This window comes from Diadema setosum, chromosome 8, assembly GCF_964275005.1.
Source record: "Diadema setosum chromosome 8, eeDiaSeto1, whole genome shotgun sequence".
Lineage (NCBI taxonomy): Eukaryota > Metazoa > Echinodermata > Echinoidea > Diadematoida > Diadematidae > Diadema > Diadema setosum.
Genome location: NC_092692.1, coordinates 11,202,978 through 11,220,732, shown reverse-complemented (window position 1 = coordinate 11,220,732; position 17,755 = coordinate 11,202,978). Strand labels below are relative to the sequence as shown.

The 17,755-nt window shown below is 41.2% G+C and overlaps 1 protein-coding gene across 1 annotated transcript in view; it reads right to left on the bottom strand.

Moving 5' to 3' along the window:
- LOC140231814 (N-acylneuraminate cytidylyltransferase-like) overlaps positions 1–17,755 on the bottom strand; it is a 39,831-nt gene that overhangs the window by 13,369 nt on the left and 8,707 nt on the right. The window contains exons 2-3 of the mRNA XM_072311966.1: positions 14,050–14,202; positions 11,262–11,414 (exon numbers count right to left, since the gene is read on the bottom strand). Of these exons, the coding sequence (XP_072168067.1) occupies positions 11,262–11,414; positions 14,050–14,202 (306 nt within the window). The remainder of the gene's footprint in view (positions 1–11,261; positions 11,415–14,049; positions 14,203–17,755) is intronic.

Here is a 17,755-nt window from a genome sequence, read left to right as displayed (position 1 = left end):
GTAAAACTTGGATATTGGGGGAACTACAGTTGTACCACATCAAACAAATCCCTTCATACGTTCAATAGAACACTGCACCCAAATAGACAGCTTATGCTACGTCTATGTGCTGGTTTATTATACCAGAATATAATACACTTGGCATGCCTTTATAGTACGTGTGCTGACTGTGAGTGAGTACCCACTCATAAAAACAGCCAAGCCAATGACTGCATGCAGTGTTGCCAGAATACATTAAAACTTGATATGCCTTGTATGCATTGATTACATGCGTGTGTACCCACCCACACAAACAAACATGGGTTATATATATATATATTTTTTGTTTTTTTTTTGTTTTAGCTGACTGCAAGTACATGATCATACACTTGGCAAGTATGCCAGAATTTATAACCTTGGCAAGCCTCCATGTGCTGGGAAATGCTAAATGGGCTTTCTGTCCCTGGTAAATTAAGCCATGTGCATGATATGTAAAAAAACCTGTGACATATGGATTGGTTGAGAGAGGTTCACACAATATATTCAATATAGCTCCACAACTACATATCATCCAGTCTATCATTTTGTCAGTTTCAACAGTATAGGACAACAAATTTACATATTTTGGGCTCACTAATAAGTCACTCATTGTGCAAAAACAACTAGAATATGGCTGTACATTATATCACGACTCTGCTAGTCAAAAGCATAACAACGACTACTCACTGTCACTGAAAAATACTGAAGAAATTGTTTGCCCTTCTTTCCTAACAATCACATTGAACCACATGGCCTATACCTATACTATTGTGATTAATGGGCAATGTGTATGTTCCAGCAGTCTTGAAGCAAAGACAAACTACACTTCAGGAATTATCTACCAACGTTCAGTAACCCAAGCACACAACCCAAAGTCCTTTAGGTGATTTTTATCTGCAGGATTCATCATTTTCCTATTAAGGGGGTGGATGACCTTTAAACATGATGGCTGCTAGCTATTTACACCGTCAAGGTAAAAGGCTGATAATGCTTTTTGCATTTTATTTATTTATCATTTTAGCCTCTGAACAAGGTTGATATATCACAGCTAAATGTTTGGTCAATATCAAAACACTACCAGTGAAGAAAAAAGGAAAGATAAATGAGAGGTGAATGTCATTATTCAATAGCATTATCCAGCAAAGGGAAGCAGCTACGAGAAATAGATATGTAACTGTAGTATATTAGTATATTATGTAAGCAGGCTAGACTCGGACCAGACAGGGTGTCTGAGCTCTGTCGGCCAGAGGGCTTAATATCACATCACTGGTATATCGGAGGGATTAAAGGGACAGGTGTCCTCACATCATGGTGGACCACCATACTGGTAGTAGCAATGTACCGATGTATTTATGACCAGGCAGTCTCAGTGTTTTGGTCAGTCTGTCTCGAGCGTTGGCTGAATGCAGCTCTTCCAATAAAGTCAATCTCTCTCTTAACTCCGAGTGTGCCGATCGTTCTCTATTTGATTGTGCTCATAGCAGGTCACTTCACTGGCGACGAGGATATTTTTTCGAATGCACCTATATCTGTACTGTATAGGATGGCTCTCATCGGGAAAATTGAGGAGTTTCTGGAGGGGAGAGAGGAATGGTCGCAGTACGTCGAACGGCTGGACCTCTATTTTAAAGCCAATGACATTACATCTGAGGGAAAAAAGCAGGCGACATTGCTCACAGTCATTGGGCCTTCGTCATACAAATTGCTACGGAACCTGGTGGCCCCAACCAAGCCCTCTGCCATGAAGTATGACGATCTCGTAGCAGCGATGAACGCACATCATTGCCCGATTCCAAGCGAAATAGTGCAAAGATGTAAATTCAACAGCCGGTTTCGCATGGATAATGAAACGATAGCGGGCTACATGGCGTCACTTCGTTCTCTGGCAGAGTTTTGCAATTTTGGGACGTCGCTGGATGTTATGCTACGTGATCGCCTGGTTTGCGGCGTGCGGGATGACCGCATCCAACGTCGGCTTCTTGCGGAGAAGAGCTTAAATCTCGGGAAGGCGGTGGAAATCGCCACCAGCATCGAAATGGCTGCCAATAATGTTCGGGACCTCCAGACAGCGCAAGCTCCAAGGGAGGAAGTACACCAAATGGCTTCCTCGCCTCAGCCGAAGCAAGCCAGGGCCAGAACGTGCTTCCGGTGTGGAAAGGGCGGACACACACCTGACAAGTGCAGGTTCAAGGACAGCAATTGTCATCATTGCCAAAAAAGGGGACACATTAGCAGCGTGTGTCTAAGCAAAAGACGCGGAATACCGCCCAAGAGCAGTGGCCAGGTAAAAGCGTTAAAAGCCGACGACGATGACGCCGGCACGGAATCGGCGGACGAGAGTTTGGCTTCACCACCAGCGGAGTACCGCAATCTCAGGCTGTATCGAGTGGACGGCAAGTCAAATGTGCCCCCACTGAAAGTAAACATCAATATCGACAGCCAAGAGGTCGGAATGGAAATCGACACCGGTGCATCTATTTCGCTCATGTCGGAGACGACGTTCCGGACATATTGGCCTAAACGACGACTAAGCGCAACAACTATGAAGCTGCGGACTTATACCAACCACGAATTGGACGTCGTGGGCGTGGTCGAGGTGCACGTCGCTCACAATGGCCAGGTGAAAACGCTCCCGCTCATCGTGGTCAAAGAAGATGGTCCCAGCCTCCTTGGTAGAAGTTGGCTGCATGAGCTCAGGCTGGATTGGGCAAGTGTGCATAACATGAACGCCGCAGCCACAACCGACGTCAACGACATCCTGCAACGTCACGACGCAGTATTTCGTGAGGAATTGGGCAAGTTCACAAGTCTGCAAGCCACGATTCACGTGAACCAAGGATGCAGCGCCCCGCTTTTGCAAAGCACGGGTGGTGCCGTATGCGATGCGGGACCTGGTGGAGAAGGAGTTGGAGAAGTTGCAGCACGACGGGGTAATCGAACCAGTCCAGTTTTCGGAATGGGCCGCACCCATAGTGCCCGTGATGAAAGCTGATAAGCAGTCGGTTCGGATCTGTGGCGACTTTAAAATGACAGTCAATCGCGTAGCGAAGTTAGACAAGTACCCACTCCCGAGAATTGAGGACCTGTTCGCATCACTTGCAGGGGGACAAAAGTTCTCGAAGCTGGATTTGTCCCAAGCGTATCAGCAGATCGAGCTCGACGATGACTCTCGCCAATACGTAGTGATCAACACACACAAGGGGCTATATCGCTACAACAGGCTCCCGTTTGGGGTGTCGTCCGCCCCAGCCATATTTCAACGGGTAATGGAGAATTTGCTACGCGATATTCCCCACGTCACGGTATACCTCGATGACATCCTCATCACCGGAGTCAATGACCACGACCATCTTTCGACAATCGACACGGTGCTCGGGCGGCTGGAGGACTCTGGGCTGCGCTTGAAGCGAAGCAAGTGCAAGTTCATGCAGCCGTCGGTTGAGTATTTGGGTCACACCATCGACGAGCAAGGCCTGCATCCGACTTCGGGTAAAGTTACAGCGATCACGAATGCCCCTGCACCCCGCAACGTCACTGAACTGCGAGCCTATTTGGGGCTGCTCACATACTACGGCAAATTTCTCCCGAATTTGTCAACCACGTTAGCACCTGTGTACGCCCTCCTCAAGAAGGGGACACCGTGGAAATGGAGCTCAGCTCAGCAAACGGCATTCGACTCGTCCAAGAAGCTGCTGTTATCGTCACAAGTTTTGGTACATTATGATCCAAGCCGAGAGCTGGTCGTGTCCTGTGATGCCTCGCAATACGGCATCGGCGCGGTGATCGCGCATCGCATGGAAGACGGGTCAGAAAAGCCGATTGCGTTCGCCTCGCGAACGCTTGCGGAAGCCGAGAAGAAATATTCGCAAATCGAGAAGGAAGGTTTAGCTTGTGTGTTTGGTGTAACACGCTTTCATTCTTACCTGCATGGGCGCCACTTCACGCTCGTCACCGATCACAAGCCCCTCCTCGGCCTGTTCAACGAGGACCGCCCTATCCCTGCTCAGGCATCAGCTCGCATTCAGCGTTGGGCCCTCACTCTCGCGAGCTATGAGTATACACTCCGTTTCAAGCCGACAGGACTACACGCTAATGCCGATGCTCTCAGTCGTCTACCACTCGCCGATGTGCCGCCCACGGTGCCGTTGCCGGCGGAAACGGTGCTCCTCCTCGATACGCTTGCATCATCCCCCATCATGACAGCCGACATTCGGAAGTGGACGCGCCGTGACCCGGTCTTGTCTCGCGTGTTAACCTACGTAGAGCGCGGTTGGCCTGAGCAGCGAGAGGAAGTCGATGTCGACATGAAGCCGTATCATGTGCGCCGCGACGAGCTATCAATGCTAGATGAGTGTGTGCTCTGGGGAAATCGTGTGATAGTTCCTAGGCAGGGGAGGAAGCAAGTGTTGGAGACGCTCCATGCGGGACATCCAGGCGTGTCTCGGATGAAAAGTTTCGCGAGAGCGTTTGTGTGGTGGCCTAAAATGGATCACGACATCGAAAGTACATCGAAATCGTGCAGCAAGTGCCAGGAAAATCAGCCGATGCCGGCACCTACACCGCTTCATCCATGGCAGTGGCCAAATCATCCATGGTCACGCCTGCACATTGACCACGCTGGGCCGTTCATGGGGAAATATTTCCTCATCGTGGTCGATGCGTACTCCAAATGGCTTGAAGTGATCCCAGTTGCTTCGACGACGACAACGTCAACAATCGCGAAGTTACGGCTACTTTTCGCAACGCACGGATTGCCAGATAAAGTAGTCTCCGACAATGGTCCCGCCTTCGCTAGCGCGGAGTTCAGCATCTTCTTGAAGAAAAATGGAATCGCACACTCGAAGTCGGCACCATATCACCCAGCGTCTAACGGCCTAGCAGAACGTGCTGTTCGCACGTTCAAAGACGCGATGAAGCGCACGGGAGATAGTTCGTTGGAAACAAATATCGCGAGATTTCTTCTGCAATATCGCACAACTCCACACTCGACCACAGGAATCTCGCCCTCCGAAATGCTAATGGGCCGTCGTCTGACGACCGCACTCGATCGTTTGAGACCCGATATCGCGTCACGCGTGCGTGATCGTCAGGAACAGCAAAAGCTCACGCATGACAGCAGCTCGAAGTCGCGTACCTTTGCTGTGGGAGACAAAGTGTATGCCAAAAACTTCACCTCGAAATCTCCCAAATGGTGGAGGGGAGAAATCGTTTCGCAGAATGGGCCGGTTTCATTCGAAATCGCTATCGCCGACAACAGCGGTCGGGCAATTAAACGTCACGCGGACCACATTCGCAAGCGTTACAATTCTGCGATATCGCCCTCGAGTGGCGGTACATCTCGACTGGCGGATACCGCACGCGACATCACCAACGATGAGGGACTAGATATGCAAGGAAGTGTAGACGCGACCGCGACGACCGACCCACCAGCGGAGCTACCACCCCCGGTCATGTCGCAGAACGACAGCGAGCTCCAACGGCAAGACCAGTTAGCGCCGAACCGTAAAACCTACCCAACCAGGCAGCGGAATCCACCTGACCGATATGGATTTCCATAATGCCGACAAACTTTAGGTGACACTGTGTTATATCAGTTGAGTTGTTGTTGTTGTTTTTTTTCCTTTCCTTATGTGCTTTTTGTTGTCTGCATTCCTACACAGAAACGAAGAGTAATATCTAGGCATGCCTTCATTTATACTGTAAGTTCCGGGTAGTATAATCCCAAATGCAGCGAGTATGTTGAAAAATTTACTTGAAAATCGGCATTTCATGTCAAGTTCATGTTTGTTTTAACTTATTTGTGCATAGTCATGAACATTTAAACATTATAACAATGCCTTCACCCCACCCCTTCGTTCTGGGCGAGTTTATTGTAAAGGTGTACTTAATTGGCAACTACGTTTTTGTACACAGTTTGGGGTTTTAGTTTCGTTGTGTGTATACATGTCGTGAGTGTGATGGTTTGGAAGTTATATTCTCTCCCTCATCATCTCTTCAGATGCTATGATTATTATTATTATTTGGGTATGTTTTGTTCATTCACACAGTTGTTATGTGATGACATCCTTATTTGGTTTGTTTGGGCAAATGTCTGACAAATTTTTTGTTTTGACTTTCTTCCGTATATTAATTTTGGCATTGTTAACTCCTGGTCAGTTATAAAGGGTGACCATATTTTGCATAATACATGTATGTTAATTCCAGGGGTACGCTGACCAAACTTTCTGTGTGTGTGAGTATTGCGATGGTCACCATCGTTGAAGAGTATAGCTATTAAGTGAACATGTGTCTCAAAGGACGCTAACTCCATTGTACATTATGTAAGTGTTAGTAACAAGCGTAGTCAAATGTTTGTTTATTTCCTGTGTTGTCATGCTCTTATTCACAACAACAATAAGGCCGTTTACAACCTATAAGCGAATAGTCCCTGCATGACTGCTCATGTAGAATGTTGTCCTAGGAAACTTTGTTCATGGACTATCTGTTAATATGTTCTGATTTTTTCTTTTGTTTATTTTTGTTTTTGTTTCATGTTTGTAATGTTTCGGATATGTACCCCATATTCTTTACCTGGTCGAATGATAAGTAATAACTATATAATGATAAAATTTTGAGGGGTTTTTTTTTTTGTGTGTGTGTTTCCATCCAGTACTTCATTCAGGTTATTTGGCTAGGTGAATGCAGTGTTAATGATATAACTGTTGAAGACTGACATTTTCCAAGTTTTGCTAGCTCCTGAAAACTCGTTCTATTTTGATGCCGTTACAAGTTATCACTTTAATGGAGGTTGTAATCTAAGGGGGGAGGAATGTAGTATATTAGTATATTATGTAAGCAGGCTAGACTCGGACCAGACAGGGTGTCTGAGCTCTGTCGGCCAGAGGGCTTAATATCACATCACTGGTATATCGGAGGGATTAAAGGGACAGGTGTCCTCACATCATGGTGGACCACCATACTGGTAGTAGCAATGTACCGATGTATTTATGACCAGGCAGTCTCAGTGTTTTGGTCAGTCTGTCTCGAGCGTTGGCTGAATGCAGCTCTTCCAATAAAGTCAATCTCTCTCTTAACTCCGAGTGTGCCGATCGTTCTCTATTTGATTGTGCTCATAGCAGGTCACTTCAGTAACTGCTTTAGAAAATTACATGTAGTATTAGTCTAGAATGTGTACAATTTCAACTTATTCAAAGTATTAGTCTAGAATGTGCAAAATTTCAACTTAAATTCAATAATCCCTTCATTCCGGCTGCTATTAAGTTTATATTCTGTTTTGTTTTGTTTTTTTGTTTTTTTTAATGTGTCATTCATTGCACAGAGCACAGCTTAGTGACATTAAGCACTTGAAAACACCCTAAACTTGAAGCCTCTTTTCTCAGTACACACTTTCTAAAGTGTGTGTTTTCTGTCCGTTATTTAGATTGGTTAGGGAAGTCAATTTGTATCAAGTTATATATAATTTTAAAGCTTAAAGTCTCCTCTTTCACAATCTAGGCCTACCCTTAACTCAAAATCTTTGCCTCGCAACTTTTTGGTGGTATTGTAATGCAGAGTCACATATAATCATTCTATCACCCCAATGATAGTGCTTGCCAAAGTGTGTTTAAGAGAAAGATGAGAGAGCTGTATCCCGCACCCTCCCACCCTCAGCCTATATAACTGCCAAAATCTTCTACAGTACTAACAAACTTGGAACTACTCTTACCCTTAAACCCGCTGGAGACTAGTCCCCAGTATACTCATTCAGGTATGTATGGGAAATGCATGCTATATGTAACAAAATCAGCCCATCCTAAAAGCAGGGCCTATTGATAATTACTATTTCATTAGGCATAGGCTGGCGTGTTTCTCACTGCAGTGAATGACCTCATTTACCCACATGGTGACCTTCTGCGGTCATGGTTGACATTGAAAGCTAGACAACTGAAGAAAAGAAATATCACTTAAGGTGATTAATAACCCCGCCCCGTGACGACAGTCTTACCCAAGGAATGATCTTTCCTTGATCTTCTGCCATTTAAATGCCGTTACCATGGCAACGCAGCTTCCGACACGTCCGAAAAATATGTCTTGCACATCTTCCCACCAAGACTATTGTGTGTGCCACATTTCATAAGCTTTTGTCAAAAACTGAGGAAGTAGTTCAATCCACAAGATCTTTCCTTGATCTTCCACCATTAATATGCCGTTACCATGGCAACGCAGCTTCCGACATGTCCAAAAAATATTTCTTGCACATCTTCCCACCAAGACCAATGTGTGTGCCACATTTCATGAGCTTCAGTCGAATACAGAGGAAGTAGTTCAATCTGCAAGATCTTTCCTTGATCTTCTGCCATTTATATGCCGTTACCATGGCAACGCAGCTTCTGACACGTCCGAAAAATATGTCTTCCACATCTTCCCACCAAGATCAAGGTGTGTGCCACATTTCATAAGCTTTGGTCAAAAAACTGAGGAGTAGTTAAATCCGCAAGATCTTTCCTTGATCTTCTGCCATTAATATGCCGTTACCATGGCAACGTACTTTCGGGTACTGTCAAAAAATGCGTCTTGCACATATACAACCAAAGGCACACATCTGTACCAAGTTTATGGAAATTGGGCAAAAACTGAGGAAGTAGTTTGCAACACAAAATTTTCCATCATTTTGGCTCATAATATGTGAGCTGTTACCATGGCAACATACTTTTTGTCACTGTCAAGAAATGTGTCATGCTGACCTATATCCTAAGACAAACATTCAATATGAATTCCATGAGAATTGGAAGAACACTGATGAAGCAGTTTTGCCATGAAGCATTTTGCCCTATATTTTACCAATAACATGCCGTTACCATGGCAACGCACTTTTTGCCACTGCGGAAATATGTGTCTTGCACATTAACATATTCAGATGAACATCTGTACCTAATTTCATAAAAATTGATCAAAAACTGTGGGAGGAGTTCGCGACGCAAGATTTGTACCCATTTTTGCCCATAATATGCCGTTACCATGGCAACGTACTTTTGGGTACTGTCAAAAAATACGTCTTGCACATCTACAACCCAAGGCACACATCTGTGCCAAGTTTTATGGGAATCGGTTGAAAACTGAGGAAGTAGTTCGCGACGCAAGATTTGCAATGGACCAACCGACCGACCGCCCGACCGTCCGCTGATTCCTATATACCCCCTTCAAACTTCGTTTGGCGGGGGTATAAAAAAATGCATATCATGGAAACTGAATTTCCTGTGTAAATATTTTCAGTTTTAATAAAACACAGTCTACCATCAATTGATTTGCTGAGGAGTAAGCACTTTCTGCTTCCAATCCAGAGGACTGATCAATTATTCTTTGGGGAAATTTATTCAACTTAACACTGATGATGTTATAATAACAGTATGATTCTATTTCATCATAGTCACTTTATTGTCTCGTTTTGTGAATTTATAATTCTTTTCCCTTTAAAACACTTTCATGATAAAATATTTTGTCACTGGCCATTCAAAGATGGAAAAGTTACCATAAGCTTGAAACTTGGTACTCTTTTTTTTTTTGTATTCAATACACACAGCTTTCTGCACAAGATTATATCTTTGCCATATGTTTGCACTTACCAAACATACAGCATATCTAGATACACTGGATAATAGCAACCATCACTATGGAAACAAGATCTGCATGGTGTCACTTTAAAAACTTTGTCACATTGCCAAACCTCTTCCATGGTCCTCATACCCCTTTTGCAACAGCAGCAAATGATGAAAATGACAAAAATACAGTTTGACCTAGATGAGGCTCAAGTGTATGACCTTATGCATCACAATATTCAAGGCAATTGGGGATTGTTCTGCCAATCATAGTGTCAGTGTTGTTTTTTTTTCTGAGTTTTTAATTTAGTTTCACTCACGAGTGTATATATTGTCAGGAATTCCAGTCATAGTCAATATCAACCTGAGGGACAGCAGGTAGGAATGTGACATGTTGGAAACGTAAAAACAGGAAAGCAAAAATGGAAGGTGGCTGTTTACATTATACATCTCCGACACCATGATGTCATCTTACACTGAGAGCAACCTTTAAAAGATCACACTTCCCTTCACCTATAACTGAATACAAGAGAGAGAAAGAAGAAAAAAAAATCAATGTACTGCAACCGGCAGCAATAATCATTGTCACAAGAAATTTCAGAATGGCTCCCTACAGCTCATTTATCAATAGGAGATGAAAATCCTGTAATTGTTTAGAGTGGTGATCTGTATTAAAGCTTCTCTACACAATTACTTATGATGTGATGGGCAATCAAGTTTTTCTGGAGATGCATTTTGAGGTTGCCACTTTATGTTTGAGTGGATGGGTACTTGTCTGTAGTGAACAGGAGTGATGTCCTTGAGCATATAAAAAATCTCAACATTTCTGAATGAAGGTATTTTAATGATTCTCTCAGAAGATGTTAGGTTAGCACAACATTCTGTTTTTGCCTTGATTCAGTTGCCATTGTAGAGACAATTGGGACAGCGTTCCTTTTGCATGATGCTGACCCACATCAGCAAAATAGTCAACCTGTCCCAAACAACTACAATATACATGTGGATTGAGATAATGCAGCAATGTATTAAAGTATAATACATTAGTGAAAGTTTGGGGAAAATCGGACAATTTGTTCACAAGTTATGAATTTTTAAAGTTTCTGTGCAGTCACTGCTGGATAGGAAGACTACTATAGTTGATGATGTCATATGCGTAGAACAATATAAGGAAAATATAAAGAGAATTCTACAAAATTCCATTTTTGCCCACATCCTCTCAACTTGTAACTGACATATATGATAAGGATAATATCACTCCCCCTGCCTTCTGAAGGAGACAAGTCATGTGCTCTTTTGTTATGAGAGAAAAGTGAAAATATGTCAAATTTTCACTTTCTATTTTCTTTATGTCGTTCTACACATAATGACATCAACTTCCCACCTCCCTGCTGGTACACTGTAGTCTTCACATCCAGCCATTGTGGAACTGAAACTTATTAGAAAAAATCATAACTTTTGAATGGATTGTCCAATTTTACTCAAACTTTCACTAATGTGTCCTACTAATATTGCTGTATTCTCAGAATCCACATGTTTATGAAGGTAAACTTGTCCTTTAAGTCTTTGTTTGGTTATATAGAGAGCCAACTGGCACAGAATAACCCCATGTTTGAACACACTGTCCAAAGTCCCTGACACAGAAAAGGTTAACTGACAAAAATGTCTTACTCATGTCTACTTCTTTCCATCGGAAGAGATGCCTGCGGGTGACAGAGAAGACCGAATCATAGTTGAGATTCTTCATCATGTGACTTGCCCTCTGCAGGTGGAACGGGTGTAGGCATGGCGATGTGCACTGGACAAGGGCTACTGCATCAACATCTGAATCAAAAAACGAGAACACACACATGATTGCAGCGTTATTTTGGAAATCCTATCGGTTCAACGGACAAAATCTGCATCTTGTTGGTAAAAGCATTTTGAGGTGGGATGCCAGGAGGGTTGATGTAGTCCCTTATACAGTATTCTTCAGTGGAACCTACTCTGCCTAATGATGTTCACAGCCCCAAAATTTTGAAATGGTAAGAGAAACCATATAGTCCAACAAGCTTGCTTTCAAGTTAACCTTTGATGTCACAAATGACTCTGATCACTTCACTGAAATTATGCATTGGGCCGCAAACAAAGATGAAAGGAACCAAGAATATATGTGCAGCCGATACACTACTTGGAACAAAACATTGAGATGGTTCTCTCAATACAATTATGTGACATAAAAATTGAAAGAGATTTCCTTGCATTGATTCACTAGCTATCCTTGTGACCAGTGCCAGAGCACTATACTTTTGTGCAACACTGACAATCAACATTGTACTACTCACCTCATTGGCTAAAAACCAATTACTGTAAAACCACAGACAGTCACATAAAAAGTTTGCATAGTCTGCCAGACTGCCTATTTGGTGGCAGGAAATTCATAAATTGCCTCTGGCATTCAATGCATTGTGTAGACAAACACTTTCACTTTTTATGCTAATGTTGGCTCTAGATATATGAAATTTGTCAAGGTTTCATGTATGCAAAAATTTCTGGCTTTACAATATGTGATGGACTAGTAAATCTGTGGGTGGGGGACTGCCATATCTCACAGGCTACAGGTTGAGGCCCATTGGGTAAAAGTCATGTTAGAACTCGCTATTAATTTTACACTGAAAAGTCAAATATGAGTCCTGAATACTCAACTCTCAAGGAGAATATAGATCTATTTGCAATTTATGTCGATATCAATGCAAATACAGCCCCATTGGTAAAACCCTTTGGTTCCTAACATCAGCATCATGCATCCAATAAACTGCACAGCTGCACAAACATTTAATCAACCATTGCACATTTCCTCAATCAATGACAAATCCTGGTTCTTAAAAATAGCAGTGCAAAATCACTGTCCTATTGACCGTGCAGGAAATGTGCACTTAACATGAACAGACAGCAAACAAGTTGAATAACAGTACTAACAACTAAAATATTATGTACAATATATACATAAAGCCCCAAATTGATGATGTGTGTTATAAACACAAAAGCAGAGATATATGGGAGGTTGGTCTCTTCCCACCTCCCTGCACACTCAAGGGAATTTGTACAATGCTGTACTATGATGCCAGCTAGTATACTCCATTTCAACTTGTTGTATACAAAAGCTATACACATGTACCAACTGGAATTTGCATACATAACCACATCCTGTTTTTTGGGGGGATATTTTTACGTTTTCCCTAATTGTCAGAACTACCCCTTAAGGGCTAGGTTTTGTTTTGTTTTGCTTTGCTTTTTTACAACACATTTTAGAAGACCATGTTTATGTTTCTCTTTCTATCTGGAATGGGCCAATTTTGTTATTCCATATATTATCTATGCAGATTTTATGAATTTAACAATTTTCATCTGATCTTTTCCAAATACAGGATATGCTTTATGAATTTAACAATTTTTATCTGATCTTTTCCAAATACAGGATATGCAGTAAAGCTCAGAATTTCTAATGTAATGAGAACAAAATGATAATTTCTGAAGTAAAATATCTTTAAGATTTGGTGGATTACGTAACTAACTCACTTTTGGGATCCAATGTGTGATATACATGCATATAGGCCTACTAAGAATAAAAATGCCCTGTACTAAGTGTACTGTAGAGTGTGATACAGTACACGTGTGCATATTATGGCAATATATTGTGGTACTTAAAAGCTGAAATGAAGTGGAAAATATACATTGAAAGATTTAAATGGCACCCTCCCACCTCTTTTTGTTTTGTATTTTTACCTCTACTGCACCTCTGCCCTCTGATTTCTGTTCCCTATGACAAATGATAAATTTGCCACACCCTTGCCCTACAACACCCTCTTTAATACTGCAGGTGCTCTCAAGCGTCTCACAGTGAATTTCTGCAAAAGTGTGCAAACATTGCAGTGCCACCATATTCAATGGTGACAACACAGAACGATTGCACACTCAACAGCATTATACTGACTTCCCATTTGTACATGACATCCTACAGTAGTCTGTCATACCCTGCCTTGCAGTTTCATTGTGCGTCACTGCATAATAGATACTAGCTCTTCTCTGCTTTATAGTTTTCTGTGTGTGTACCATGTTGTCAATAGATACAAAACAATATAATATAATTGTAACTTTACAACAGATTTTCAAACAATACTCCCACATGCATGACAGAAATGTGATCTTTGATATGACAAAACATTTTTTTTTTTTTTTTTTTTAGATCCAACTGCACATTAAATGTAAATGTGCTTTTGCAGCCTCATTAGAACAGACAATTCTCTTTAATGATCAAACTCAAACAGATCTATCTGTAGCAATTACTGTTTGTTACACTGCACAGTTGGTGCCTCAAGATAAGGACATCTGAGAAGCAAGACATGGAAAAGAAATGAAATACCGTACATTATATCTACAGGAACAAAAATCTACTGCGCATGCCAAATCTACTACTAGCCTTGGTTTTCATTCAGGAACTCGTGCACGGCCTCGATGGAGGAGGCTTCATCACGCGACGAGTGGGGACTCCTACGATGAATCTTTGCTCCCCACTCCTTGGCTATCTTTGCAATCTCATCATGATCTGTTGACACCCAGACATCGGTGAACTCTGCAATTGAGAAAAAAACAAAACAGGTATTTCGAATGCAGCACAGAATTCTAATGAACAAAATAATAGTGATATACTGTAAAAGTGGACATTTTCGCGGTGTTGAAATTTTCGCGCAATTCGCACAACCAGAAACTAGCACAAAAATAAAAGCACACAAATATTTTTGCTTGCCATATTATGATCCTGTACTTGATGGCTTGATTCCACGGAATTAAAAACATGCGAAACTCTTCTTACCCCGCCGAGCTCCAAAAGTCAGTCACACGAAAATATCCACTTTTACAGTATTCAATATGCATGCAATGTGTAAATAACCATGTATAGGAAGAATAATAGGCAAGGAAAAAACATCCTGACATTCTTCACGTTCAAACAGTCTAACCTCCTCAGCTTGTACAATTATCGACAATGATTTTTGTAAAAGAAATGGTTCAGTGAAAAGAAAATATGACCCAACTGTGCAAACATTTCACCCTGCTCAGTTTGTCCCCAGACCATTTTATTTGCTCTCTACAAGCATTGTTCATTTTGCACCATATCATTCAGAATTATTATTTACTAGGAGCAGATGGCCACTGTACAGTTATACAGACCTGGTAACATATCAAAATTTTAACAAAAGTTGTGGACAATTCTGTTCTGGATTTATCTATGTCTCTCTCTAAACTATTGCAAATATATCATACACATTTTACTGACTTGCTCTATTGTTCATCACAGAGCTACACATGATTGTAAAGATGAATTATTATATCAATGAAATTCTGTATTGCATGAATAAAAAATTAAATCGCGTAAAATAAAATGCTTATTTAATATTTAAGTAAATACATACAGATTATAACATTATAAATCATATAATCTGCAATATTTAGGCCCTAAAAAATAAATCTCTAAACAAAAATAAGCAAACAAACTGGATCTAATTACCTTTAATTCAATTTCTATGCTCTGAGTTTGTCATATTATGGACTTTGCTATACTGCACGATATATGGTAAATGTTTATCAATTGAAGCATGTATTTTCTGCCATTGGTGGGCTAAAAAACATTTTTTTAAATTTTTTTAAACATTAATGAGTAGGCCTACCTATGAATGTTCAGAAATATTGTATTACATAAATTAATGGTATCATAGATAAAATTTCAACACATGTATGTACTGGTCATACTTAACAATCAAATTGCATAATTTACACGGGGATGAAATAACCATTCCCATGATTACTATAAGCAAAGAAAAATAGAAATCAAAATTTTACATGACAATTAACTAGCATTCATCTTCAATGATGTACACATCTCTTTAGAAGTGATAAAGCAATGATATGCAAACTTTGCAATACTTTTCAATTTTTGAATGCGGTTAACCCAATCCCAACACCCTGTGCACACACACACACAGACACAGACACTGACACAGACACAGACACAGACACAGACACAGACGCACAGAACACACACTAAATAACATTACATTGCATCATGTATCTTGTGCCCAAAGACCATATCTTTTTTTTTTGTAGTTTTATGTGACCTTTCTGCGGCCTTTATTATGATCCGTCATATACAAACTGGATAAAATTCATTTTAATGGTCCATGCAGAGCAATGTTCCTTGAATTGTTGTTCCATGAAACACTCATCAAAAGGCTACAAACAACAGCCACTTGTGAGCATTTTGTTATGTAAGACTGGAAGGATTTTCCCTGCACCAGGAAACTAAAACAAATAATGGCTTTTGTACTCCAGCTCGGGTTACATAATTGGCCCAACTGCAAGATAGGTGGCTGTGAGTGCAATACGAGATAGGCTATATAATCATGTGGCCTGCTTGCTGTGACCATGGACCCTACAGGGTCCATGCTGCAACCATTTCCACTGATGATATAAACTGGCTGAAAGCTGTAGGCCTACTGACAAGGCTACACTGTATCACATAGCACCCTAAGATAAATAACATTTTTTTACACACAAAAATAAAACTAAAAAAAAACGAGACATGAAACTCGTCACACTGACGAGTTAGGTGATACGCCTGGGGTCATCAGATGTCGGTCATCTGTGATCGACAAAGAAAAGAATGTGATATAGGCACCTTGAAGTTATATTGAGCGTGCATGCAAAACGGTTTCTCTAACCACTCGGCCACGGGACATCCACGGAAACGGTAAGGCCGAAAAAAAAAATGTATAGATATTACAGGGGGAAAAAGTCAATGCCCACTCAACAATTGTGGCCGCGTGAACATGTATTGCATTGCTAGAAGGAAATGCGGCCTTGTAACGACTGAGGTCGCTGTGCCATTTCTGGCAATTTCGGAAAAATACGTCCCGCAGACATAAAACCTATAATCGGCTGATTTTGATACCTTGCCTTTAATCACAATTTTCAGTGTGATGACGTCATCAAAGTACAAAACAATGACATGGACTTGAAAGACAATTGCTCAAAGTACAACACCTCCGTTGTCGTCATTACATACTATTTGACAGAGTCAGGATGCAACATTCTGCAGCAGTCGAAGCAATGTGGTCTCCAACACAAAACAGAGGGATATTGTGTGTGTGTGTGTGTGTGTGTATAGGTGCGTTTATATACGAACGTAATTTCTACATGGACGAATGTGTAATACACCATTGAAGAAAAAAAAAGTAAAATAGCTAGGTATTTTGTTTCGTGATCTTGTGGGGTTCGAATCCGCACGAGTGCAACCTCACGTCTCTGAGACGGCGCCTTTAACCACTCGGCCATACGTCTCGACGAGAAAATATGAGGAACGTAAACTTATGTATGTGAAAGATGAATCACGAATCGATTCGTCCACATTCCATTCTCATTTTCAGTTTTAAACTGCAAAATTGTCAACCTCATGAGAAGATTTCAAAGAACAAAATGCATGATTACTGCAGCTTATTGTCTCAGCTACAACATACTTAAATTTCAGAGGAAATGAAGCAAAATCAGCTGAGATAAAGGTGCTTAAACGTTGTCAAGTCAATGGATGGTTTTAAAAAAAATCACTTCCCATAGACATAACACGTAAACTTGTCCGATTTTGCATCTTTACTTTTAATCACAATTTAAAGTATGATAACGTCATCAAATTTCAAAACCATGACATGGACTTGAAAGGCAAATGTTAAAAGTACAACATATGTGAATTTGGGATAATATTGAGCTTAAACAACAGAGATACGAGCAAATGAATGTTAGAAACAGTACCTCAAAAAAATTAATTCCACTTTTTTGATTTCAGATGATGATATGACGACGTCATAATGTATTTCGGGAAATATTGATACTTGAAACGTTATTTCCAATTCATATGCTTTTGTAATATGCAATAAAAACATAGGGTCAACGGACTTTTTAAAGAGCTAATATTGCGAAATAAACAAAGACATGTTTTTCGCTATATTTCCACATAGACGCGCACACGAAATTTCAACTTTGACGCCAGCGCATTCCTTTGTTATAGGTCAACATCGATCGGAAATCAGTGGATATTGTTACTCAAAGTATCAGGAATCCAAATCAGTCAAAAAAAT